The following is a 26244-nucleotide window of genomic DNA, read 5'->3' as shown; positions in this document are numbered from 1 at the left end:
CTATCCCCCAAGAATAAGTGATTCCTATATGTTATTGTGCTTAAGAATATTTGTAATCAGAATAAGATCTTTATAAATTAACATGTATACTGATAGCATCATAATAGAAATGATAGAAGCCTTTGTGAATAACTTCCATTACGATCACAAACAGTGCACAGAAAAGAGCATAAATTAATTTGTGGTATTTGGTGCTGCCTTTTTGGTTATTTTTAAGGGTTATTTCCTGCTTATGGTGGTATTTTGAAATGCAAATCCACCTTACACATAGTCCTTTATTATGCATCAGACAACATTAAAATTCTTAACCATTGCTCATACTTAATTCTGTAATATGATCTTTGACCCATAAATAAGTTTAAATTTTGGCATTCAAATTACCACTCAATCCTGATGTGAATAAGTTATATGTGGCCCACATTAGCATCTTTAAAGAATGGTGAGTTTCATAGCTCAGTTGTCACAAGCAGTAACCCTGAAATTTTTCAACTGGAGTTCACCAAGTTGGCAGGAAGTGAGTAAGCTCTGAGCCTTTGGTTGAATGCTCCAAATAGTGTTGCACAGCCAAGCTCTCCATATGCCCTACAAAACGCAATTTGTGTCAGAGTTAGCAGAAATCTTGGCCTTGATATGTACCTACGTCAAGGACCTGAAATAGACCCAACCTACTGTTCCAGGCAGGGAATGGTCCTCCAATTATTATAAATTGTTTTCTTTTCTTCAAAAATAACATTGAGGACAAACCTCTTACAATGGGTGAAGATCGTAAATAATATCTACCTTATAGGGGCTCTTAACACTCCATCTCATTGGCCCATCCTTGAATGATTTTACAGCATCTTTATCATAATAGGCAGCCCAGATGAATCCATAATACCGCTGGCAGGTAATCAAGGAACTTCTCCCTATCCAGGGATTGTCTGCCAAAGTTGGTGGTTGAGATTCACCCATCAATGATGCTTCCAGCAAATGTTTTCAAAATACAATTTTTATGATCATCAAGATGAGGTTCATTAATGATGAAAATATTTAGACATCCATTATCAGTATCAACACTCTATTTTGAAGATTAGATGCAGAATAACATTTCCTTCATCTTATCACAGCAACATGCCTCTCGCACTACTTATTATGAACAAGTTCCACTTACAGTGAGTTTATGCACTAGGAACAATTCCATCAAGAACTGGGTTGAGTGTTCCCAAACTCATTTCATGGAGGGCTCTTGCAACCTCCAAAAAAGAAAGTTGCTCCACTCATCAGGTATATGTCTCGCAGGAAAAGGGGTAGAAGTTCATCCCTGACAGTTAGCACACAATGTTGCCCATATACCAGCAACTGGGCATTGTACACTACTTCTGAAATTTGGTTCCATTGATTTTGGTGGAGCCATATTCTGGAAGTAGTATTCAACACACATACACAACTATATCAGGTATTTATCGGATGCTGTTGAGGATTAATTTCCACCCCTGTGTCCTAGATGTTTATCTTTACTCCTGGGCAAGGATCTGATTGAGTGTATCACTTGCACCTTATAGAAACTGTCTTGTAAAATCAGGCAGATTCCATAATGGGTGAGTGAGCTGCTCCACCAAATTTCTGCACAGGCAAGTTGACCCATTGCTCCGCTACTGAGTATAGTTTCATAACACATTTACAACATAATTTATGCGAGTTTGTAAACATGTGTTCAAAATTTTTTCGGACATGTTGATAGTGATTAGGCAGCAAAAAGACAAACTAGCAATGACATCAAAGTAATTGCCCAAGATGATGCATCCAGTGATTTTCCAGATCTCTTTGTAGGAAGGTAACTGGCATCCACTTGGTACTTCTGTCCGACGGCATTGGGTGAGGTCGAAAACTTGCATGATTCAACATCCATCGCCGCCACCTCCCCCATCACCTTTCAAACACGATATTCACAGAAGCTTTTGATGTGATATGTCATGACAACTTTTTGGCTTTTGCTATAACAAATAATACACAAATATATTGTACAATAGAAAAAATATAGCTTACTCTGCTATACAAATAGAATTCCACAAAGTAAGCAATACAATGTTCCACATCTAAACGGGACACCAGTAAAGAATAAATGAAAAGAGAATAATGTCCATTATGCATCATATTTCAAGCAATGCCTTCAGAAGAGCAAGGAAAAAGTATATTTATATCATTTATTTCATCATTTAAAAAGAAATAAACTTTTTCTTTCATGAAAATTGTAAATGCTTTGTTATATCACAGAATCAGTACATGTGAGCACACAAATAATTGAATATTACAATGTTGTACTTTGCAATGCAACACATGACTGCCAATACCAAAATTTTTCAAACACTATAAAATCCAGTCCAAAGCTCAAGCCTTGTCAGCATGTAACAGTCTCTTCAACACTCAATTAGGATGAGAAACACATCTCATGGCAATACAGCAAGCAGATCGTCATGCACCACTGACATATTCCTCTGCCATGATTTACATCCATATAAAATAGAGCATTAAAGTTTTGATTTCTTTTTAAAACCACAAAATCAATACTGATTTTTCCCACTTTCCTTTACTGAAACATGTTTGAAGAGTAAGACTCATTTAAAAGATTCATGCATTATACAACTATGTTTTTTCAAGGACTATATTTGCATTCTACATTCACCTCTCACAATAAACTAAACAAATATCAACATCACACTAAACCCACAAGCAGAGCAAATAACTTATTAACATTTACACTATTTTCAACTTCAATGGAATAAAAACCATAAACATCATTAAATGCCATCAATTTTTAAATCTCTAACTCATTAATTTTAAATAATATCGATAAATTGAATAAATCATGGCTACCCTGGGATATGATTCACTTCCTGTCCATGAGGGTGATCTACCTCACATGGACATTTATTATTTTTGAAAGATCAGGTCAGCTTACTACCAGGATGCAAATAATATGCCAGGGACCTTCATGCTATATCAGCTGTTAACTGATGCACCAAATGTTTCTGTGCTCAAAGTAGACATAAAATCATTTAGACAGCTCATCTTTGACCATTTCAAAGTAGGATTATGTACTTAGTGGTAGTTAGAGTTGTACTTACTGGTGTTGGTTTGCATGGTTCTAACTGTGGTTGTTATAGGTGGGGGAGACACTGAACGGACAGATACATTGTCATCATCCTGAGAACAGCCAGCCTGGATTGCTCTTAGATAGCTGTGACTTCTTGAGCGGAAACAGCCGGGTATGGGCAGGTCCAGAGCATCCACTGCCTGGGAATCCACCTCATTGAAGACAGACTCGCAGATATTTTCATATTGATTGCTAAAATCCATTTCTTGCTCCTTTAAGGAAAACATAATAAAGTAAAATGAATATGAATTGAAAAGTGAAACATCTAAAAAAATCAATTTATTTTATAACACTGCGGTAATATCACTGGGAGGAGGTACAGGAGCCTGAAGACCCACGATCAACATTTCAGGAACAGCTTCTTCTCCTTCACCACCAGATTTCTGAATGGTCCATGAACACTACCTCGTTATTCTTCTTTTGCACTATTTATTTATTTTTATGTCTTTATGTCTTGCACTGTACTGCTGCTGCAAAACAACAAATTTCACGACGTATGTCAGTGACAATAAACCTGATTCTGATTCTGAATTATCTGTCAGAGCAAGTTTGGTAAAATCATGATGATACTTCCTCCAGAGTTAGGTAACTCCACGTGCCCCACACAGGGAGGAAAATATCGGTGGTGATTTGAGAAAGAGGGTGTCAAGGAGGTTAATGAAAAGTTTGGTCAAACTGTTATCTTTTAAGAAGAGTGTTAAAGAGTATAGAGAAGTGGAAAGGTTTCAGAATTTACAGAGGGATTCCTTGGTACAGCAACCTTGGAAGCTAAAAGCATACCTTCGATTAATAGATAAAGGGTCACCTATTGGAACAGTAGGTTTGATAAGGCAGCAGGATGCATCATTGGTGGAGGTGACAGAGGTGTCCAGCATGTGCAAGGGTATTTTGGAATAATCATGGCTGAAAGCGACCAATTAATCTATTCTACTGCTGAATGCCCTGCAATTGATCTTTACCTAGAATCTTAACAGCGTATGCTAACACTCCAACTACAAGAGCAGGGATGTGGGTGGATCTGCTGGCTCACCTCCTGGTTCTGTACCATGCAAGTCTGGAATGTGAAAGTACAATCACTTTGCACCCTGCTGGATGCAGACTCAACAACACCTACAAAAATTTCAGAAAAATCCAACACAATCACTTCCTGATTGTTGCTTGTGTTAGCAGGGCCAATATGATTTCCTTCACTATGCTCATCTAAGCTAATGGATAGGTCAAGGTGAAGAGGTCAGAGAAGAGGTTTGCATCAATTTTTGGAAATAAGCAATTTTGCCAAACAGCTCATTCTGATCTGCCTGTTCCATGTAATTCTGTGCAATATCTACCTCATCCGTCACTGGCGCTCTGTGCCTGTAGGATGCAAGGTCTACAACATCACTGTGAATGTAACTTCTTCCTCTTTATTTCCACCTCCAGGAAGGGCAAGAGCAACTAGCGTCAACATCAGCACCTGCAAATTCCCCACAAAATTACAAACTGCTATTTGTGAATTTAGTGAGACCACAAAAGTGCTCCAAAAGTACCAGAGACCAGATCGGAGGAGTTCAGACAGGGTGTTCTGAGAGAGACAAGCTTGCATCCAGGAAGCAACCATTATCCAAGGACTTTGGTGAGTAAAGTGGTACGGGAAGCAATGAAATGTGTTGCAAAGACACTGTCCAGACTTAAAAAAGACATGAAACCAAAGAATGTGGATTAGAGAAAAAAAATGTGTGCCTGTCTTTTTACAGGTCCTCCCCAGGTTGTGATAAGGTTCTGTTCCTCTGAACCATTCATAACCCGAACGGTTTGCAAGTTAGAAATGTGGCCGCGTCCCGAGTTCCCGCACGGCAGAAGATGCCTGCAGCCCCACAGCAGCCGGCAAATCCACCCTGTCGGTCTCCCAAACACTCGTTCGTATGTACAGGATGTATATAACTTGGGCGTTCATAAGCTGTATGTTTAAATCACACCATTTCCCAGCAGGTAGTGCATGTATGAGACAATGGTTGGGAGTTCAGCAGGCAGCTGCTCTCTGATAACTTGTAGGTCGGGTGCACTGCAAATATAAAATCACAGTAGTGATTTCTAAAGCAAGCATGTTCCTTGTACTTTTTTTTTTGGTCACCCCTGATTTGGAGTTACTACAAAAAGCAACACCCGTTTAGTACACCAAAATGGGTCAAATCCAACTTCTCAGCATAAGTTCTATATTAACTGGGTTGGGAGCGCCAAGGGCTGTGAGGGATTGACACTTTTTAAATTTTGTAAATGAATGTGCTCTCCATTCCCTGAACATCACAAACTGCCCTTTGCAACAGTGTCACTGCTGACTGGGTGTCAGATGAGACTGGAAAGCTAACTGATTGTTAAATCAGCCCAATATTCTTTTTGTCTAGTTCATGTCGACATTTTCAATGTCCATCCTAATTGCCACTGTTTACTACCAGTGATGAAAACAATACAGACCTGGTTAATAGGGTTGGATTTGAGGGTGTCTGTGCTTCCCATATCATCTTCATTCCATCCATGGAAACTGGGAGAGCTCAGTTCTACTGTATCCAGGCAATCAAGACTCCTGTGGATGGACTCACTCACTGATGCAAGATAGCTTTGGCTGTACAAAGTAAAATATTGAAGATGGTTCACTAAAGAAAATCTTTGCATTTGCTGTGTTTATGAACATCTATTAGAATGAACAAAATTAAGAATAAGGTAGAATGCATAGCACAGAAACAGTCTATTCCGGCCAATTGGCAAAGCTCTGGGCTCTCCGGTAAATTATACATCAGGTTTTTGAAATGAACCCCAGGTCACTGCAGGACACATTGCTTGCAACCAGGGATGTTCATGCACCCCTCCCCCCCCCATATTGAGGCTGCACAAAAGCCAGGTTGGAGAGACAAGGGTTCAGTTTAATAGCTCATCCAAGTGTCATTTCCAACCAGTCAACACTTGCTTATCACTACACCCTAGATTTTTGTGCTCAAACCTCTGGTGTGGGACTCTCCAGCCTCAAAGGCAAAAATGCTGCAAAGTGAACTGCAGTTGACACATTTTCAAGTAGTGCTCGCTGCATATTTGAATTGTTTATTCAACCCAACCTAGTTTTACAGAAGTTAATTCTAACCCATATATTTAGAATGCATCAGTATTATATTTCAGGCACAGATCATGTCATCATCTGTATATTTAGAGCTGCAGAATCAACAAAACTCAAAGACATGATCATAAGTTCAGATTCTTATTCAAATAACATTGGGCACATCTCAGCTTCATAAAATCCTGGAACAAAAACAACAAAATGAAATGGAAGTTCTTTTGCAAAATGTGGTACAAATAACAAAGAGGGAAACTAAATGCCTAAAATATTAACAGAAAATGCTGGAAAGGCTCAGCAGGCCAGGCAGTATTTTCTGTTTTTTATTTCAGATTTCCAATGTCTCTAGTTCTTCTGACTTTCATTGACTAAAATGCCTGCTTTACTTTTTGTATTGAACATCAAAAGCACACTATTGTTTAGTAACATCATTTTTGGTATAGTTTATGGTCCATTTCACAAAAACAATGAATGACCCGAGACAAAGCTGCTGCTGTGGTTCAACTAATAAGTTGACAGTGGCCAGGAACTTCTGCTGAGGGTGAGGTGCCTGGACTCATCAGTTACCTGCCCTCTAAACCCACTCTTCCCTGGAGCAGGCTCAGGAATTGTCCACTGGGAAGCCAACTGTCAGCCGATTGGCCAGGCCCAGCTCAGTGCAAGGCCTTTCCCAGTGAAATGGGATGCTCTGCCACAGAAATACTTTGAGAGCTAGTTATGTCCTCCCTGGATTACCGACTGTTAAAGTTGTCAAGTAGATTGAATGTCTGTTAATACCTCTTAATTAAAAACAATCAAAAACTATTAAATATCAAAAACACTATTAAAAATTTTGCATTGATCAATAAAACTAAACAATGAAAATCACAAAATAACAATTAAAACTGTGAAAAAAACTTAGACACAAGAGATGCTGGAATCTGGAGCGACACACACAGAATGCTGGAGGAACTCAGCAGGTCAGGCAGCATCTGTGGAGGGAAATAAACAGTCGACGTGTTGGGTCCAGACTCTTCATCAGGACCTGATGAAGTGCTGCCTGACCTGCTGAGTTCCTCCAGCATCTTGTGTGTGTATGAAAATGTTAAATACATTTAAATCAATTCAATCAAATTAAACAAAGAAATTTACCTTGTACTTATGTTTCTGCAAAAGACATTTCTTCCATTTGAAATCAAGGGCTAGACTTGCACTGTAGTTAGCAGACGGAGTTCCCAACCTAAGTGTTCGGAAATCTGTGATTGTTTGCACTCCCCTGCTGGACTTCATGAGGAGTCCAACGATGGAGCAAAGTTGGCCCATGACTGGAAAATCAGCTGTGCTGATGTCTGGGACTTCCACCTCTGCACAAAGTCCCAGATCTCAATCAGATGCACAGACTAAAATATTGAAATGTGTCATCGCCCCATAGTCAGGTAAATGTCAACTTAAAGGGATGATGAGGTTACTTGCTGGTGGTCTCCAAACCTTGCCTGGGTGATGCACTACAAGCAATTTGGTTCCAGTTTGAATCACTGCAAGACAGAAGCTTCTATTCATTGGCCCAAACTGTGGAATGTAACATGAGGCATTTATCATCTGATCCCAGTATTCATAAATCTGGGTTAAAAAGATAGATTGCCTAAAGCAGCAACCATGAATGAAAATATTTTCACATATCACAAAGGTTCTATCATTCTGTTCAATTGATCTGGAGGGTTCAGAAGTTCAACATAAAGAACCCAACGCCGTTCACGTTATTCATATAAAATTCACTATTCATGCAGTCTATAAATGGAAGTCTGCTGGGCACTTTTGAAATAATAAAAAATGGGTCATATTTGATTAGACACCTATATTAACACATCACCTGAATTTCATTCTCATGAAGCAAATGGTTGAGAAAATCGGGTGAGGTTTATAATGAACTAATTTTGTCTTTTTAGTCACACGAGTCAAAAGTTTCCCTCCCTGTGCACCTTAGTTTCTGATAGTTCTGAGCTTTCCTGCAGTATTTATCTGTGCTATTTCAACAGAGATTCTGGTACAAGCCCATGGAGCCACAAGGGAGTGGAATGGTGCGTGAAGCATGCTTTCATTCAAGAATGCAGATGACATTGCAATGTGATCAGTTCTGTATTCCCCATTCCTGACAGAACCAGAGATGGATAAAAAGCTTCAGGTGGAGGAAAGCCTCCATAGTGGAGTTTCATTGCAATCAAAGAGGATTAATCTGCCGAAAGTCAAATTTAAGGTAAGCTGACAGGATCCAATTAATTGTGTTTCATGAATCTTGAGACTTAACTACTCAATATATAATATCAATGGGCACTCAGTCAAGGGAAACCCAGAACATGACAGACTTGAACTTAACTCCTGGATTTGCATTTTACCAACATGTAACAATGAAAAATGCACCTTGTGTTCTGTATTTAGGTGTGCTTGCTCACTCAGCAATCCACCGTATTTGATGTTTTAGCTTCATGGGAAATTAAATCTGCTGTGATTTATGGAAATGTGTTTGAAGTAAGTTACAAATTTCTGTGAGTTTCTAGTTAATGGAGTTGGCAATAAAATTTGTCAGGTGGAGAAAGTAATATATCCAACACTAAATGAAAGTGAGAGCTTACCTTGTGTAAGAAAGCGAAAACCAGAGAATAAAACATTTAGTCATAATGAAAGTATCCGTGCTAAAACTAATGCAAACAGCAATTCCAGGAAAGGAATTAAATTAAGGGAACATATAAGTTTAATCAGTTGATCATTATTTTTGTAAAAGTAGTCTAAGCCTAGAAACATACGAGCTCCCATGTAATGGGAAATCAAAATTGAGCTTTTAATGAATTGGCAGATAATGTTTTGCAGGAAGCTGTAACCATAGCAACATGAACTCTGATAGAAATGGCCTTAATTATCAACAGAAAATATTGGAAATACTCAGCAGGTCAGGCAGTATCAGTGAAGAGAAAGTGAAGTTCACGTTTCAGGTCAATGACATTTCATCCCATTTGATGTCTTTTCTTCATGGGAAATTAAATCTGTCATGATTTATGGAAATGCTCTGTTCATTTAAAATCTATTGTAAAGTTCTGTGAATTGCTAGTTAATGGAATAATTGCTCGAAACAGTATGACACTTAAAAAAGACACATCAAAATGGCATTGCATGGTAGGCTTGCACCAGTTTGCGCGAGATTCCCCATCAGTGAAAGATACAGCCCAAGGCCACTCGTTTGGTGGAGAAGGCGCTGCATGTTGTATGCGTGCAAAGGCATATTTTTCACTAGCTCTGTTATCATTATGGTGATTGCAGTATTTGGGCTGTGGATTTGAGACAGTGCTTGGGCCAGTCAGGAGTGAGATGGAATCAATCCCGTACTCCTGGCATTTCGTCAGTATCCTTGGATCCCAGACAAAAGCCATCAGTTTTCCCATCTGATAAACACAAGACTATCACCACCCTGCATTTTCTGCTTTTATTCAATTCTACTTGTATTATAAAGGGCCAGTTCATTGTTGAGATGGTGGTAAAACCCTTCACAGGGAAACTTAGCAGATGTGATCTTGGTCCACCAGGATCTGAATTCCTGGTTCTGAGATTTGGGCGACTTACAAGAGACACCTCAAGGCACAGGAATGGTACCACCAATGCTCTTTCTGCAACTCCTCGAAATCCACTGTAAGGATAAGTGAACCAATGGCAGTGACCTCTCCCTAGCCAATATCTCCAGCATGAGGCCCTAATTACAGTCACTTGGCTCCATTGGCCAAGCCACACCATTCACATAGCTGGCCTCAGGTTCCCAAAACAGAAACTCTAGTCCGAGCTCTGTTATGGGAAGAGATTATAAAGAAAAAACTCAAGGATATACTCATTGAAAAAATGCAACATCCCCACAGATTCTGAGGAATCACTTGCCCCGATTGCTCAAAGTTGGGAAGGAGCATCTGGAATGGCACTGGATATCTTGAGTCCATGCAATAGGAACAAACAGAAGCCTAATGTAAATAATGGAAGGAATGCACCAACTTACAAATACCCACCCACCCATTCCTCTTGCCCATCTGTGGACAAGTCTGTAACATTTAGTCTTTAGTCATCTCCAAAACCCATAAAACTCAAGTGGAGTCATCACATTTGATCCGAGGGAAAGAAGACTCAAATGAAGGCGATTGTAACAAAGACAAGTGAGACACTAGGAAGCCAAACCCTAAGGGAAAACACAAGGGTGATAGGTTGACTTTTGCATGCAATCTGGGGTTATTTTATTTATAAATGTAGTTTAGAAAGTTAAGATAACATATCTTTATTAGTCACATGTACATTGAAACACACAGTGAAGTGCATCTTCTGCGTAGAGTGTTCTGGGAGTAGCCTGCAAGTGTCGCCAGACTTCTGGCGTCAACACAGCACGCCCACAACTTCCTAACCTGTACACCTTTGGAATGTGGGAAGAAATGGGAGCACGCGGAGGAAACCCACGCAGAGGCAGAGACGGGGAGAACATACAAACTCCTTACAGACAGTGGCCGGAATTCAACCTGGGTCGCTGGTGCTGTAATAGCGTTATGCTAACCACTACATTTGGTAGCTTTTATTTTTGCATTGTGGCTAAGAAGATGCTACAGGCGTCTATGATAAGGGGAAGGTAAGATGCACTCTATTCTGAGCTCTGTCACGGGAAGAGATTACTAGACAGAAAGAGGAAAAGATTCAAGGATGTTGGTAAATGGGGGAATTGGGGTTGTAATTATTGGTTTTGTACTTGGAGGGGTTGTTGACAGTAGCTTGGGCAGAAAGGAGCTGTGTACATAGTGTTCTCTCCTCCTTTGCCTCCTCCTGGAGTTTTAAAGCATGTTGATGATAGAGAATTCTCCAGTGTGTATTTTAACATATTGGTGTCATAAATTAGGCAGAACATTATTTATATATGTCACGACTTAGAGCTTTCCAGTCACAGTGTTACAGAGAGATTTTACTTTATTTAAAGAATATGGCACATCCCATACTCTCTACACATGCTTTGTGGTTAAAAAAATGGAAAATTATTGATTTTATCATGATGTATACTCCACAAGTTTATTTGATAAACATGCTCCACAATGTCTTACTTCAATGGGTGAGACAGTCATACGGTCCACTGAAACACTGATGTCATGAGAAGAGTTTTAATTCCTCTTCATACCATCAATTTCACTAAAATGGTGACTTTCATGTATGAAGATAAATGATACTTCAGTACACAAAATAATTTTGATATTTAAGGTGCCAATTTAGCATTTCATCAACATGCAAAATCCGATTTAAAAACACATGATTCGCATCAACAGAGAGTGTTTAAGGAAATTCAGGGGTATGTGAGGATTTAAAAGTTGGCCAGTTATGTAGAAGAAGGAAGATCAAATAAAGGGAGAAAAGCAGGAAGTGTGGAATTAAGGTTGGGTCTGTTACTTAAATGGATGGCAATCATCAACACACACAGCCGAGTGAAATGGTTTACTTGTGTGCTGTAATTTCAAGTCAATTCATTAATAATAATAAAGAGAAGTTTTGAAAACCTTTCCTTGCATCAGTGCTGGAAGAAAGCGATGTGTGTGGATTCTGTGTCCAGTTCGTGAAATGCTGTTGGAAATCTGAAATTAATCACGTTAAAAATGTTTTGTGTTTATTTTTATTATCTAAGTGAAATATTCCAACGTGAGATGGGCACTGGTCTGTTATATTAAATACACAATACTTGGATCAAGCAGTTTGTCTTTGAATGCTATGTGACAGCTTTATGAGTTATATTACTGCACTTTTCAGTCATTAAGTGACAGTTTGAGGAAAACAGATTGCAATTATTTTTAATAAAAACAATACTTCAACAATAGAAGTGACAAAATAAGTGTATGGAATTAAAACTGAGAATTTAGTGCCTATGAAAATGCATTTGTGAAATAAATGTTGTTTACTCCAGTCCTAAATTCCAGAAAAGATGATTGCATTTAGTGACTTCCAGCGATGTATATGCTGCAGGCAAAAAGAACACTAGAATGTGATTCTGAGAGCCATCAAACAAAGCAGGAGTGACACTGAATGTTTCAATAAACAGATTGTGTTCCATTTCGCACTCTGATATTTACAAATGACTGAAATAGAATCTTCAGAGAGGAGGGAAATAAGTACAAAAATTAATTATATGGAACAAACCTGCTCTCCTTAAATCATTAGTTCACTAAATTCTGACAGCTTTTTCTTGAAAAGCATTTAAGAAGCTCTTCAAAAATGTCAATTATCAGATCTACTTGCAAACTGAAGAAAAGCATTCAGATAGAACTTAAGGTATTAGGTATTTTTAGGTATTCAATAAAAATGCATATTTTTATCGCTATTGTCAATCCTGCCTCCTATTGGCTAGGGACTAAAGGATGAATCTTTAAAAAAATTAATAAAAACCTAATATCAAAAGAATGAGCTTTTATCTATCTGATCAGCTGGTTCAGAAGAGATGAGAGATTGAATCTAACAGATGAGTTGGATTGGATTACACTGAAAGAAAATCAGAGTTGTTTTTAAATATCACTTGAATCCCAAAGTACTGGGAGGAATTTTTTAGCTGAAGTTATATAACCTTAAATAAATCTGGGGCTTCTGTGATTAGGCTATCACATGTAGAAGAACAGGACTTTGTGACAGACGATGCCACATCTGGCTTCATGTTCCATTGCTGGACTCCTTTTGGCAGTGCCTGGTCTAGCATCATGCTGGGGAATTGCCATCAGATCCTGCACCCGATCAAACCCAGCATAAGATCCCAAGTCCCATTGATTTCAACAGGGATCCCAGACCATCAGAGTCAGAGGCAATGTGGAATGTAATCTGTTTTTACATTATTTTACCTTAGTTTTTTTATCATTTCCATATGTTTGCAATTAAAATATATTTTCCAAACTTTTAAATTTTTTTAGTTTCTGAAGTAATAGTCTTTTCAATGCCTTGAATGTAAGACATATATACAAATTATTAAAGTTCCTCACCCCAGTCAAAGCCTGGCAGAGTGCTGTGGGGACAAGGTTTGCACTACACCACCTGACCAAGGTCTGATCACCACACGGACCTAACTGTCTGACTCGGAGGTGCAGGACCCCGGCAAGATTGACCTTCTGCATCTGGCTCAGGTGAGTGTGGAGAGGCAGGGACCGTTGGCAGTGAATCCAAACAGGTCCATGGCGATCCTATCCAGTATTGCAGGCTTCATACCAGTATTATTTGGTATCATAGATCTTATTTTTTAATGGCAAAACACTTCTCTTTATTTTTGAGTGAGTTAATATGCTTCTCAGTAAGAGTATCGCGTTCATTTTTTGCATCATTAAAGTAAACCTAACAGAGAATTCAGAATACAGCTGTCAGGGAATGTCATGGAACATAGAACAGTACAGCACAGGAACAGGCATGACATTGTGCCGAACTAATTAAACTAACGATACCTGATCCCTCTGCCTGCACATGGTCCATATCCCTACATTCTTTGCATATTCATTGTGCCTATCTAAGAGCCTCTTAAATGCCTCTATCCAACCAGCATCCTGGTAAACCTCTTCTCTACCCTCCCCATAACTTCTACATCCTTCCTATAATGGGGCGACCAGAAATGAATGAATGTCCTATGAGATATCACCATGCATCACGATAACCTCAGATCCTCCTCCTTTACCTCATTTTGTTTACATGTTTTGGCAAGATACATCATGGCCCCCTGCAAGAAGAGACGAGAATCTTCATGTTGGACTGAATGGAAGATTTGACCGAATCAGATTTGGAAGCTCAAAATGTGAATCATAGTTGGCCTTTTTGGTGGAAATGTTTTAATGCTGGTTGTAACACTTGCACACATTTAAGATACGATCTGGGAACAAATTTGGCATTAGACTATATAAGCAGCTGTTTAACTCTGTCTGGAGATGTACTGTCCTACATGGGATTAATTGCCAAACAGGATACTTGGGTCCATGCTAATTTTTAATTTTCTTCTGGAGTGAGTGCAATGCTACAAACAGCATCAGTGTCCCTGGGCATGGGAAGGGGAAACATTGGCCTGTGGTGCCAGTTCTGCCTGCTGGAAAGTGACACTTGCTGGAATAAGAAGATATCATTGGCCTTGAATTGGAAGTGTGTAGGCTGCTAAACTCATTGTGCATCAGAGTCAGTTGAGATTACTCACTAGATCAACAACACCTCACTTCTCCCCAGCAACACCCAAATCTTTATGATTAAACAGAATAGCCATACCAACTCCCCAGCTTCAGACCCCACATAAAAATAATATGCAAATAGAGCTTAGGATCAGGTTGCAAATAACAACTTAAACTTGTGTCTTTACAACATTAATGCCTATCTATGTCTGAATCTGCAGAACACAGTCACAACCAAAAAAAATTGCTATGCAATTGCTTGCAATACAATAAACCATGTTGGGAACTTGGAACACTTTTGATTTCAATACTATATGACCCCTGGTGGTAATTTTAACTCAATGCATGAACACTTCATCAAACGTTTTGGCAAACTTTTTTCAACAGATTTACAATATGAAGACCTAAAATGAATGTGTCGTATAATGAATTAGTGACTTCAGGAGGGAAGTTGAAAAATATATAAACAACACAATACTTGAAAACAACAGAGTTGTGTTACTCCAATAAAGACTTCAAATGTTGCATGCCAAATAGTTAGACTTTTGTTGTCAAAACAAATTTAAATTTGAAGAAAATCCTGGTGACCAGCACTGAAGGCATTCAATCAGTTATGCCTCGACAATGAAATTTCTCCTCACAGTGCCAAATGGCCGACCTCTTGTTCTGAAACTGTGTTTCATGGCCCCAGACTCCTCTGCCAGGGGAAACATCTTCTTTCCATCAAGCTTGTCAATCTTTTAAAGTTTCAATGAGATCTCCTCTCATTCTTTTAAACTCCAGAAAATATAGTCCCAGTCTACTCAATCTCTCCTTATACAGCAACACTGCCATCCCTGGAACCAATCAAGTGAATCTTTGCCGGATTCCCTTCATGGCAAAAATATCCTTCCTTTGGTAAGGAGACTAAAACTGTACAGAAAACTGCAGAAGTGAGTTTCACCAAGTCCCTGCACAATTGCAATAAGACTTCCTTATTCCTGTGTTTAAGACCTCTCATAATAAAGGCTAACATGCTGTTTGTCACCTTAACTGATTGCTGTACCTGCATGTTGGCCTTCAGTGACTTGTGTACAAACACACACATAGGTCTTATTGATTGACAATTTATCACCAATCTCTCACCATTAACAAATACACAGCTTTTCTGTTATCTGCATTAAAGTGGATAACTTCACACCATTCTCCCTTATGTTGCATCTGCTACGCTCTCTGGCACTTAGCTTGACTGTATCTCCTTGAAGCCTCATTGTGTCAAAAACAAGAGAGCACAGGTTTAAGGTGATATAAAAGAGTTTTAAAGGGGATCTGAGGGGTGAGTGTTTTTTTACACAGAGAATGGTTGATATCTGCCAGAGGAGGTGGGGGAATCAGATAGAACTATTGTGTTGAAGAGGCATTTAGACAGACACTTAAACAGCCATGGCATTAAAGGATATGTACCAAATGCAGGCAAATGGGATTAGTGCAGGTGGGCAAAAGGTCGACATGGATGTGGTGGGTCGGAAGGTCTGTTTCTGTGCTGTACAATTCCATGATCCTATAACTCTATATCCTCCTCCATACTCAAAATCCCACACAGTTCAGTATCATCTACAAACTTGGAAATACGACATTTTGTTCCCTCAGCCAAATGATTGCTATCAATCATATCTACCAATAACAAGCTGATTCAAATGAACACAAGGTAAGTAAGACTGATAATTGCGGAGAATGACATAGAGCATGCATCAAGCTATTGTTCATTACTTTGCGCCTTCTCCAACTGGAATCAGTGTTGATGGATTCAGTCTCTGCCTAATATCATGTGGATTACCAAATTTGTCAGGTTTATACCTCCGAACAGACCCAATACACTGTTATACACTGAGTAAAGGTGAGTTATTGGAGGTGATATCATGGACTGTAGATTTTTTTCCCCAACTTATGTAAAATGGATAACTCTGGAAAAGCAAAAGGACAGGTGTCACCTTAATATCCTGGAAATTCTTGTTCAGCAAACGTTAGTGGCCTATTCAAATCAGTCAGCATGATATCAAACCATCAAAGTGAATATAACTGTTGTTGACATTCAAGACACAACAGTTACAGCATATTCTGGAAAGAACAGGCACCATGGTCAGCACAGACATTGTGGGCTGAAGGGCTTGTTCCTGTGCTGAACTGTTCTGTGTTCCAACAGTAAGAAATATAGAACTGATCAAATTTGCTGCACTGCATTTTTCTTCAATGCTATTACCTGACGTGAAAAGCACTGAAGTGCTTCAGAGGTGATGCCAAAGTATCTGGGATCACAAATTGGTGTCAGAATGTGATACAGGTACAATACATCTATGGTGACAGTCCCATTAATCCCCATCTGTGCAGAGATTACTTGAAGAGAATGGAAATGTTATAAGAAAGCCAACATGCTGGGAGGCAGCCTTTTGGACCTGGTATCCCATTTTGTGAACTGATAACATCTTGAATCACTTCTAATTGGACCCAAAGGCATTTGCTTCTTTACTTTATCCTGCACATTTATTCTAAGTCTTGAAACATCAATACCAACAGCATCTTTTTATATAATGCCTTTAACATGGAAAGATTTATCAGGAAGCTTTGAAGACATTTTATTTGTAAAAAAAATATACCCAAAAAGTGCTGGCTAGAATTCCCAAACACCTGATTGAAGAGTTGGGTTTAGGAACAGTCACATAGATGGACAGCAAAGTGTAAGGAGAGAATTCAAGACCACAAGTCCTATGATCTACCTGTATGATGACACTGATGGTGTTACGAGATTCAGAGGAAGTCAAATGATCTACGGCAGGGATATCACTTTTAAATATCAACCTTGGCAGTGTATATTCAGATTTGACAACAGGTCGCAGATTTGCGCCTGCACCTAAGCAGCAGTAATGAGGCAGGCTGTGATATTCGTTGCCATCTGGGCAGCCCACCAATTCCTCCAATTTCAGAACAGAGCTGGCAGTATTAATCCATTGCCAGACCACCATCTTGTGAAGATCCTACTTTTCCTGGAACATGAAGAATGTTCTTCCATCTGCTACAATATGTATTTAATAATTCAGTCACATTTAAGATCAAGGTAATCAATCATAATCTGAGTATCAGAGAAATGGTGATACTTATCCAGAATGAAATTTAGGGGCTCAGCTTTGTCAAATGGGAAATCAGGAACCAAATAGTTAAAGAATTTAAAAAATTTATGACTTTCTTCTCTATTAGCCCTTAGCTCTATCAGCCTGATACACAATCCTGCTGTCATTTTAACCAGTTCTATCTCTATGCTCATTGAAAATAGAAAAAAATTCTTTTCAACATCTCTGCATCTACCATGCCAAGACCTGTGAGAATTGTGTACACTGCAATGAGATCCCCTCTCATTCTTCTAAACTTATGGGAGTATTGGCCCACTGCTTAATCTTTCCTCATGTGACAAACCCACCATCCCACAAATCAATTTGGTGACCCAGTGCGGCTCTTCCTCCATCAAAAGCATATCTTTCATTAGGTGGGGAGGCTAGATCAGAACACAATTATTTCAGATGTGCCATCAAAAGGGTGCTACATAACTGCAGCAAGATTTATCTACTCTTGTACTCAAATCCTCTTGCAATGAAGGCCAACATGCCATTTACCTTCCCAATTGCTTGCTGTTCCTGCATGTGAACTTTCAGTGATTCATATAAAAGGACAGTTCAGGTTCCCCGGAGCACAAATATCCTTCACTGGAAGGGTATTCTAATGGTGGGGGTAACCAAGGCAATAACATTGACCCTTGATATTCAGTTGCCTTTCACAGTCTAATAATGACTAAGCCTAAATAAGGCTGCTAAACTTTACAGGGAGAATTGTTCCTGCAAAGAAGGTGGCTGGTCAACCATTTGCATTTATACTGGCTCCTAGTTGACCAATACCATCAACCTCCTTTCCCTGTACTTTCCACAGAGCCTGACAAGTTATTGCCCTCAAGCGCCTGTCCAATTCCATTTTGTGGGCACTGATGAAGACACAAGGCAGTGTAGTCAGATTATAACAGCCTTTCCTCAGACCCCCTTGCAATTTTTTGCCTGACATGTAAAAATGGTGTTTATACCACAGATAGGCAGGTGAAGGAAAATGACCTTCAGGGCTTGATTGCCCAATTTCTTTTAGTTGAAGCTCTCCACCTTGGTCAATGTTCCTTCCTCTCCCTCCGTCCCAAACCGTGGGTGGTTTGATTAAATTCTAAGAAATTCTAAACCAATTAGCTATTCACACTGAGTGCTAGCAATGACTGGATGGGCTGAAGGGCCTCCTGTGAAGGTGTAAGAAGAACAAGAGTACAATTTGCACAGAGCAAGGTTGCATCCAGAAGAAATGAATGAATGACCCAAGATGAGTGCTGGTTGAGAGAGGACTGCCCTTTGAACCATGCCGTGGCAACATTTAGATATCCCTGAACTGGGTCTTATTTTAATCCTTCAAATGAAAACCTGCACCTGGTCCATTGTAGCTCCCTCCAAGTAGAATGAAAGTTCAGTCCAAATTGTATAGTCAAATTCAAGGATGGAGCTTGAACATGCTGACAGAAGTAAGAGTGCTGTCAGTCCTGGTGCAAGAACACCAATCTGATACATCAACTCCGCTTCTCTCTCCACAAATGCTGTCTGACTTGCTGAGTATTTCCAGCATTTTCAGTTTTTATTTCAGATTTCCAGCACCTTGTTTTTGGAATGCTACCATTGGTCCCTTTTCACCGGACACTTTTTAGCTGGCAAATATATATGAGCTGACATATTCAAGTTTAGGTCTAACAAACAGCTGTCACAAGATCTGGCACAAAATACCTTTGATCAGAATCCTTCCTATTCTAAAAGTGAGGGATAACGTGCCTGCTAGGAACAGATTAGCCAGCAGATGGCAACATATCCTATGTTCAGGACAGTAGCCACAATGTAAAAAAAACGCAGATGCTGGAAATCTGACATTTAAAAAAATGGAAAATGCTGGAAACACTCAGCAGGTCAGGTAGCATCTGTGGAAAAAGAAATGGAGTTAACATTCTAGGTCTCTCATAACTACACAGTCTCTATTGTTTTGAAAGCTTGACGAGCTTCTACGACTACTTTATGTACTAAATCTCACTACAGTGCAAACGCAATTCAACATGCTTTATTACACGACATTTGGGCAGCACATTTGCACAGCTAGTAGAGCTGCTGCCTCAAAGTTCCAGTGACCTGGGTTCAATCCCGATTTCCAGTGCTGTCTGTGTGGAGTTTGCACGTTCTCCCTTTGATTGCGTGGATTTTCTCCAGGTGCTCTGGTTTCCCCCCACATCCCAAAGACGTGCAGGTTGGTAGGTTAATTGGCCACTGTAAATTGCCCCTAGTGCATGGGTGAGTGGATGGGAATGAGGGGAAGTAAAAATGGGATTAGTATGGGATTAGTGTAAATGGGTGTTTGATGATCAGCACAGATTCAGTGGGCTGAAGGTTCTGTTTAAATGCTGTGTGACTCTATGAACTTTGGGTATACTGCTGGTGTTATCATATGCATTAAGATGGATATGGTTAATTTCATTACAATATAGAGGGCAAAATCTGGAGTGTACTATGTGTGAATACATTATGTAGTTGGGATTCTGGCTTTATTAACTTTATTAGATTGTATTAGATTTATAAAGAGAAATTAATGGATTAATGACTGGGCATATTTGTGACAAATAGATTCTAATATTGACAAATATGGTGTACTGAGAATCGCAGTATGTGGCACCCACACCACAGTGAATGAACGTATGTAGACCTGTCAACCAGTGAGAGTCAATATGTGGAATTGAACCCCACTGAGAATCAATGTCTGTGAGACCTATGCCCCAGCGAGAGTCATGTCTTTGGAACTGTAGCCCAGTGAGGGTCAGTGTACATGGAACCTGTCCCCTAGGGAGAGTCAGTATTCGTGGGTCTGTCTCCTGCTATGCTTTGTGGGATCTTATGACACCAATATTCCCTATGCTCAGCTGCATCCAGTTATTCCAGAGTCAAAGGAAGGTAGTAACTTCCCAGCAGAATGTGACAGATGTTTGTTTGTGCAAGTTTCTCTGACAACGGCAGTATTGGGTGGGGGGGTGGGGTCAATCCTTTCTGGAAAAGGATTGTCAATCCAGTGCTGGGGATCCGCTCTATAAGTTGTAGCAGTGGGATACAGCAGTAGAGATTGAGTGGAGAGAATGGGATTGGATGTTGGTGAAACTTGTTCAAAGTGTCTTGTCGTGCGTGTGCATATGAATGTGTGTAAGGACTTGAACATTGGTGAGGAAGTTTTCTGTTGGCTGAAAGCAATGGGTTATGGAGCCACGTTGTGGAAGTGGAGCAAGATCTTTGAAGAGGGGGTTCACAATTAGGTAAGTTTTAGCTTCACTTACAACACAGGTGGCTAATAATGCAGATGTTAAAAATGTCACTCAATATCTGTGTTATATTGAGGTTGACTATTATATCTGCAACATAATGTAATGGTAAGCTTTTATTGTAGACTTGATCATAGTGGAGCAGGATTCTTTAAAATACACTGTTCAGAGTTTAATCATTAATGTATCTCCAAATCTGCTAATGAGAATCAAACATGATTAAAGACCTTTTAAGACAAAAATTGAAAGCAAGCTGGGGCATCCCATTAGCTATATACAGTATGCTGCCAATATTTTATGTCTTGGCAGGTTAATGTCATCACAGCAATAAAGGCAGTTTTTGCTTCCCAGGTACTTAATGCTGTCTCCTAACATTCTGGGCGATGCCTATTATTGGGGCCACCAGTGGAAATGAAATGGAGACATGGGCGATGAGGGAGGGGCCATCCAAATGAATAAATCAATGCCTAATCAGTTAAGCAAAAATACCGAAGTTTATGAGATAATAAATAAACACTGAAAACTGCCACTTCTTTATAAGAAGGCAATTGAGAGGAGACGTTCTCAATGTTAAATTGTACCAGAATGGATGAGCTGAGTGAATGGCAGAAGTTGAGAGCAAAACTCATGTAGAATAAGCTTACCGGCTTTGGAAGCGGAGCAAAAACTTGAGTTTCATTCAAGATCCAGTTCAATTCTGGTCAACTTGTGATAAAACTTCCCAGAAATATATTTAAGACCACTGGTTACATTCAGTAACATTGGGGTTTTGCAATGATGCCACCATCATAGTTAAAAATTCTTCATCTGCATATGTTCTTTGCTGTGGTGAGTTTTGGGGGTTAAAAATAAATAACCTGCTTACTCAAAGGAGGAAACTATAAAACACTATCATAGGCTTAATTTACAAAAATTGGGAATAATTTTACAGGTTGGAGAACAGCACTTTAACTGAGCAGTGTTTAACAGATGACAAGAGACTAGGTTCTGTTCCCTAGCATTAATGCAGCTACACATACGCAGATGAACAAAAAATAGAGACAATGTCCACTCCACAATATGACATCTGGAATGTTAGGACCCTCATGGGCAAAATCCCAACGGTAACAGACCTGAACACTGCTCCATTATCATAATGATTTCCCAACTCAAAAAATTCAAGGCCTTGAGAGCAGATGTTATCCCTGCTGAAATCCTGAAACTTCAGGACCTTAGAGATGCTGTAATCATGATGATCTTCAAGAAAGGAGATAAGTTTGACATTGTTAACTATAGTCTGCTATAGAGAGAGTCTTCATCAGGGTCCTCCTCAACCACTTCCTCCCAGAGGTCCAAGAGTTGCTCCCCACATCACAATGTGGATTCCATCCATCCAGGGGAACAGTGGATGTGACCTTCATCATGCAACAGTTCCAAGGAAATGGAGGGAGCAGCAACAACTACCATACATGGCCTTTTTAACATCATTAAAACGAGTCTATCCATCAGGAGGAACAGTGGAATACCATTCTAAATCCGGCTGTCAATGGAAATTCATTTCCGTCTTATATTTGTTCCATGTAAGCCATGACACTGAGCAAAGAGTTAACAACAAAGCCAATCTTGGTGAAATCTTGTATGAAAAAAGACTGTTTCTTTGCCCAACATTTTTCTCAGTCTTTAGTGTTGAAATCTTCCATCTCATCTCTAAATAAATTCCAATGGAATGGATCTGATTTTCATAACTAATGGAAAACTACACTCCAGAACCAAGGTCACCCAAAACTCCATAGCTGAGCCTCAGTCTGTGCTGAGCTCCAAAGCCATCAATAATTTGTTCCCCAAAACATTAGAGAGGATGGGTCTTGCTCTTAACATCTGCAAGACAAAGTTCCTCTATGAGGAACTACTGGGAAAAGGCAGGACAATGGAGTTGAGAGGGAAAAATAAATCAGCCATGATCGAATGGCGGAGCAGACTCAATGGGCCGAATGGCCTAATTCTGCTCCTATGTCTTATGGTTTTACTAACCTGCCCCTGCAGGATTGTACTGCCTTTACAATCAAGGTTCCTGGTGAGACACTGGAAATCATGGACTACCTCCAATATCTCTGGTCTCAAGTCTCAGCAAAGACAGACACTAATGATGTCATTCATCACTGCCCTCAATGTGCCAGTGCAACCTTTGCTCAATGGAAAAGTGTACTTGAAGTCAAGACCTCAGCCCTAGCTCAAAATTTCTGGTCTACCAGGCAGCAATGATCTCTGCACTCCTAGATATTGCTGAAGGGTGGACTACCAACAGCAGGCATTGCAACGTACTGGATGGATACCACTAATAGGGTGTCCACTGAATTCTTCAATTTCATTGGAATGAAAAGAAAACCAATGTCAGTATCCTCTCCCAGGCCAATATCCCCAGCACTGGGGTCCAAAGTTACATTCAGTTGGCTGCATTGATCAGGCCAGATCATTTACATGCCTGACACCAGACGCCTGAAATGATAAGAGGATGTTTGTACCCTTCCAGAGGTGCTGACTTTTTCAAAATTTATACTGGCATCAGAGAAGTAATGTGTTTTATACTGTATCTCATGAGCTGCTAGTATACAACCATAGACCACCTTATTCTTCTCTGAGATCTTTCAGGGTAGGGAGACAGAGGTAAAGATTCAAGGTAATGATCAAAGCTTTCTTGAAGAAATGTAACACCCACAATGACTCCTGAGAATCTCTGGCCTATGACAGCTCAAAGTGTCAAAGGAGCATTCAGTATGGTTTTGAGTGTGTCAAGTCCATGCATGGGATGTGCACAGAAGCCCTGTGTAAAGAAAGCAGAGTCTGCTGATTAACTACCTGATAACTGACAAAACCAGAGTAGAAGCAAGTCATTGTCAATCCTGACGGACTGCTTAAGAAGAAGTTTAACAGATAATTGCAGTTGAAAAGAAGACATAATGCAATGTTGCAAGTACCAAGGACGTACACAGGTATTTAAATATCACCACTTCTGAGGGGCAATTTAAACAGATACATATGATGTGCATACATCACATAATGTGTCCTTCATATGCTTAATGATTATTGGACCCTGCTAGCCTCCTGCATCACTCCTGCACATGCCCCTGACCATGGCCCTGGGCGAATAAAGGAACTGCAATCAACTGAGAATTTTCCAGTCTGCTGTTTTGTGAATGAATCAAGAAACAAAACCAGCTCTAGCGAATGTGAAATCATCCTATTGATGTGGATGCTATACTGGTGGCCTGTTGGTAATTAGGTTCAGCATAATTGAATGGTTTCATCAATACAAGGACATTACAGTCTATTAAAGTTAATGAGAAAAGTGTTCCTAGCTGGGCTCCAGGGTGCCCTCTGCAGTTTCTCCAATGGCTAGCCACTGCATTGTAAGTGAGCTGTAAGGTATGATTGCCTGAGCTATTGAGCATGACTAATTGTGAACAAGTTGAACTGACGTTGTCTTATCAATAGCAATTTTCTTTCACATGGTCATGCAACTGTGACCTGGCCTCTCTTGCTGGACCCAGTGTGGTCTGCAGAATGTGTGTTTGGAGGGAATGCACGAAAAAGGAAGAGCCTTATTTTAAAATACATATTCATTCAAATGCATTCATACCACATTTCAAGAAATCCCAACTTATCCCATCCAAAACCGTCTTGACAACATCATGGCTCAGTTAGTCGCTCTCTCACTCCTCAGTCAGGAAGTTCTGGGTTCAGTTCCCACTTCAGAGTCTTTTGCACAAAAACCTAGGCTGGAATGCTGCTGCCTACTTTCAGATGTGACATTTGTTGAACTGAGTTATGAAAGATCCTAAGGCAATATTTTGAAGAAGAGCAGGGGGCTTATTTCCCGCCCGGACTAATACTGATTGCCTGCTCACTTTACTAACACAGATTGGGGCTAGATCATGCTTGACCCAATCATGTCCAACAGACCCCAACTGAGCTGGAGGCAGTGCTACTGCAGTTGTTCCACAGAGCAGGGCGATCCGTGAACAGTCACTCAGCCTCAGGAACCTGAGGGCCTGATCACAGACTGCCCCAATGGGTCTTTAGGACTTTCCAACCATTTTTAAATGGCTCTGATAATCAGAGACTTTAAAAACATGAAATAGATTTAAATAATTTAAAGAAACTTAAAGAAGGATAAAATGGTTACATAGCAAAATTAACGCAAGCAATTTAATCAAAGACATTAACATTAATTGAAATTTTAAAAATGACCTACAATTTTTCCATCAATGTGGCCACCCCGTTGAAAAGAATGGGCCATGCTAAATACTCCAGCCACGATTTAGGTAGGGGTGAGACATCAGATAGTAATTTATCTGGGTGCTTAGCTCAGTTCATTAATGATTTGACCCTGGATTCAGTGCTGAGTCCCACAGTGGACTGCCAGATGCCTCAGGAACTGACCTAGAACGTGTTCCATTCTTCTGCATTGCTACGTGCAGGTATGGAACTCAGGAACACCCTGATCTACGAGGAACATCTCGCCAATAAAAGGTAAGTACATATCAGTCTATTATCTGATGCTTATTACAATGTTGTTTGTGGGAGCTGTGTGCAAATTGGCTGCAGCACTTACAACAGTGACTCTGAAAATTACTCATTTGATTGCAAGTTGCTCTTTGACATCCTGAGTTCACAAAAGGTGCTGTGAAATGTCAGTTTTTGGAGATCGTGTTGATGTGTTTTTTACAAGGACAGCTTTAATTTAGGAGACACAAGAGACTGCAGATGCTGGAATCCGGAGCGAAAAACAAGTTGCTGGAGGAACTCAGTGGGTCAGGCAGCGTCTGTGGAGGGAAATAGTCCAGATGAAGGGTCTCGACATGAAACATTGACTGCCCATTTCCCTCTACGGATGCTGCCTGACCCACCGAACTCCTCCAGCAGCTCATTTTTTAATTTGGGTGATCTTGGAGGAGCTGGTCAATTTGTAAAAATGACTTCCTGTCCATTTGGTTAGATTATCACATTGTGCAGAGCATGTTCAACAAATGGCACGTAAAGTACAGGGGTTCCTACTGGTCCTGCAAGATGCAAATAAACTAAACTGAATTAAATAACTATTTCTTATCTCTAAATGTTCCAGTATGTCTCCTGCTGCCAACATATCAACCTTATCCAACATTACTAGGACACTCTTTTCAGGCAGAAACATGCATGTGCTTTCTGTCTCTAAAAGTGGAAGCTTAATAGGCCAGAAAATGTTTGAAAGACAGTTATAGTGGGGTGAATGTTCGAGGGTCAGACTCCATGCAAAGTCTCTGGTTGTAGATGGAACCAGAAGGATGGCAGTCAAGTTATGTGAAGATGATGTCACATGCAACCAAGATAAAGTTGCCATGCAATTTAAATTTTCTCTTCTCCCCCCCCCCCCCATTGGGCAGAAGATACAAAAGCCTGAAAGCACGTACCACCAGGCTTAAGGACAGCTTCTATCCCACTGTTATAAGACTATTGA

At 39.9% G+C, this 26244-nt stretch overlaps 1 protein-coding gene across 7 annotated transcripts in view; it reads right to left on the bottom strand.

The window, feature by feature from the left end:
• Positions 1–26244, bottom strand: part of LOC127578703 (disks large-associated protein 4-like) — a 435166-nt gene that overhangs the window by 96289 nt on the left and 312633 nt on the right. For all 7 annotated transcript variants that reach the window (XM_052031016.1, XM_052031018.1, XM_052031017.1 and 4 more), the window contains 2 exons: positions 5585–5732; positions 3105–3345 (listed from right to left, as the gene is read on the bottom strand). In XM_052031016.1, coding sequence (XP_051886976.1) covers positions 3105–3345; positions 5585–5732 — 389 coding nt within the window. The remainder of the gene's footprint in view (positions 1–3104; positions 3346–5584; positions 5733–26244) is intronic.

This window comes from Pristis pectinata, chromosome 16, assembly GCF_009764475.1.
Source record: "Pristis pectinata isolate sPriPec2 chromosome 16, sPriPec2.1.pri, whole genome shotgun sequence".
NCBI lineage: Eukaryota > Metazoa > Chordata > Chondrichthyes > Rhinopristiformes > Pristidae > Pristis > Pristis pectinata.
The sequence above is the reverse complement of the archived record's forward strand: the minus strand, read 5'-3'. Positions and strand labels throughout refer to the sequence as shown.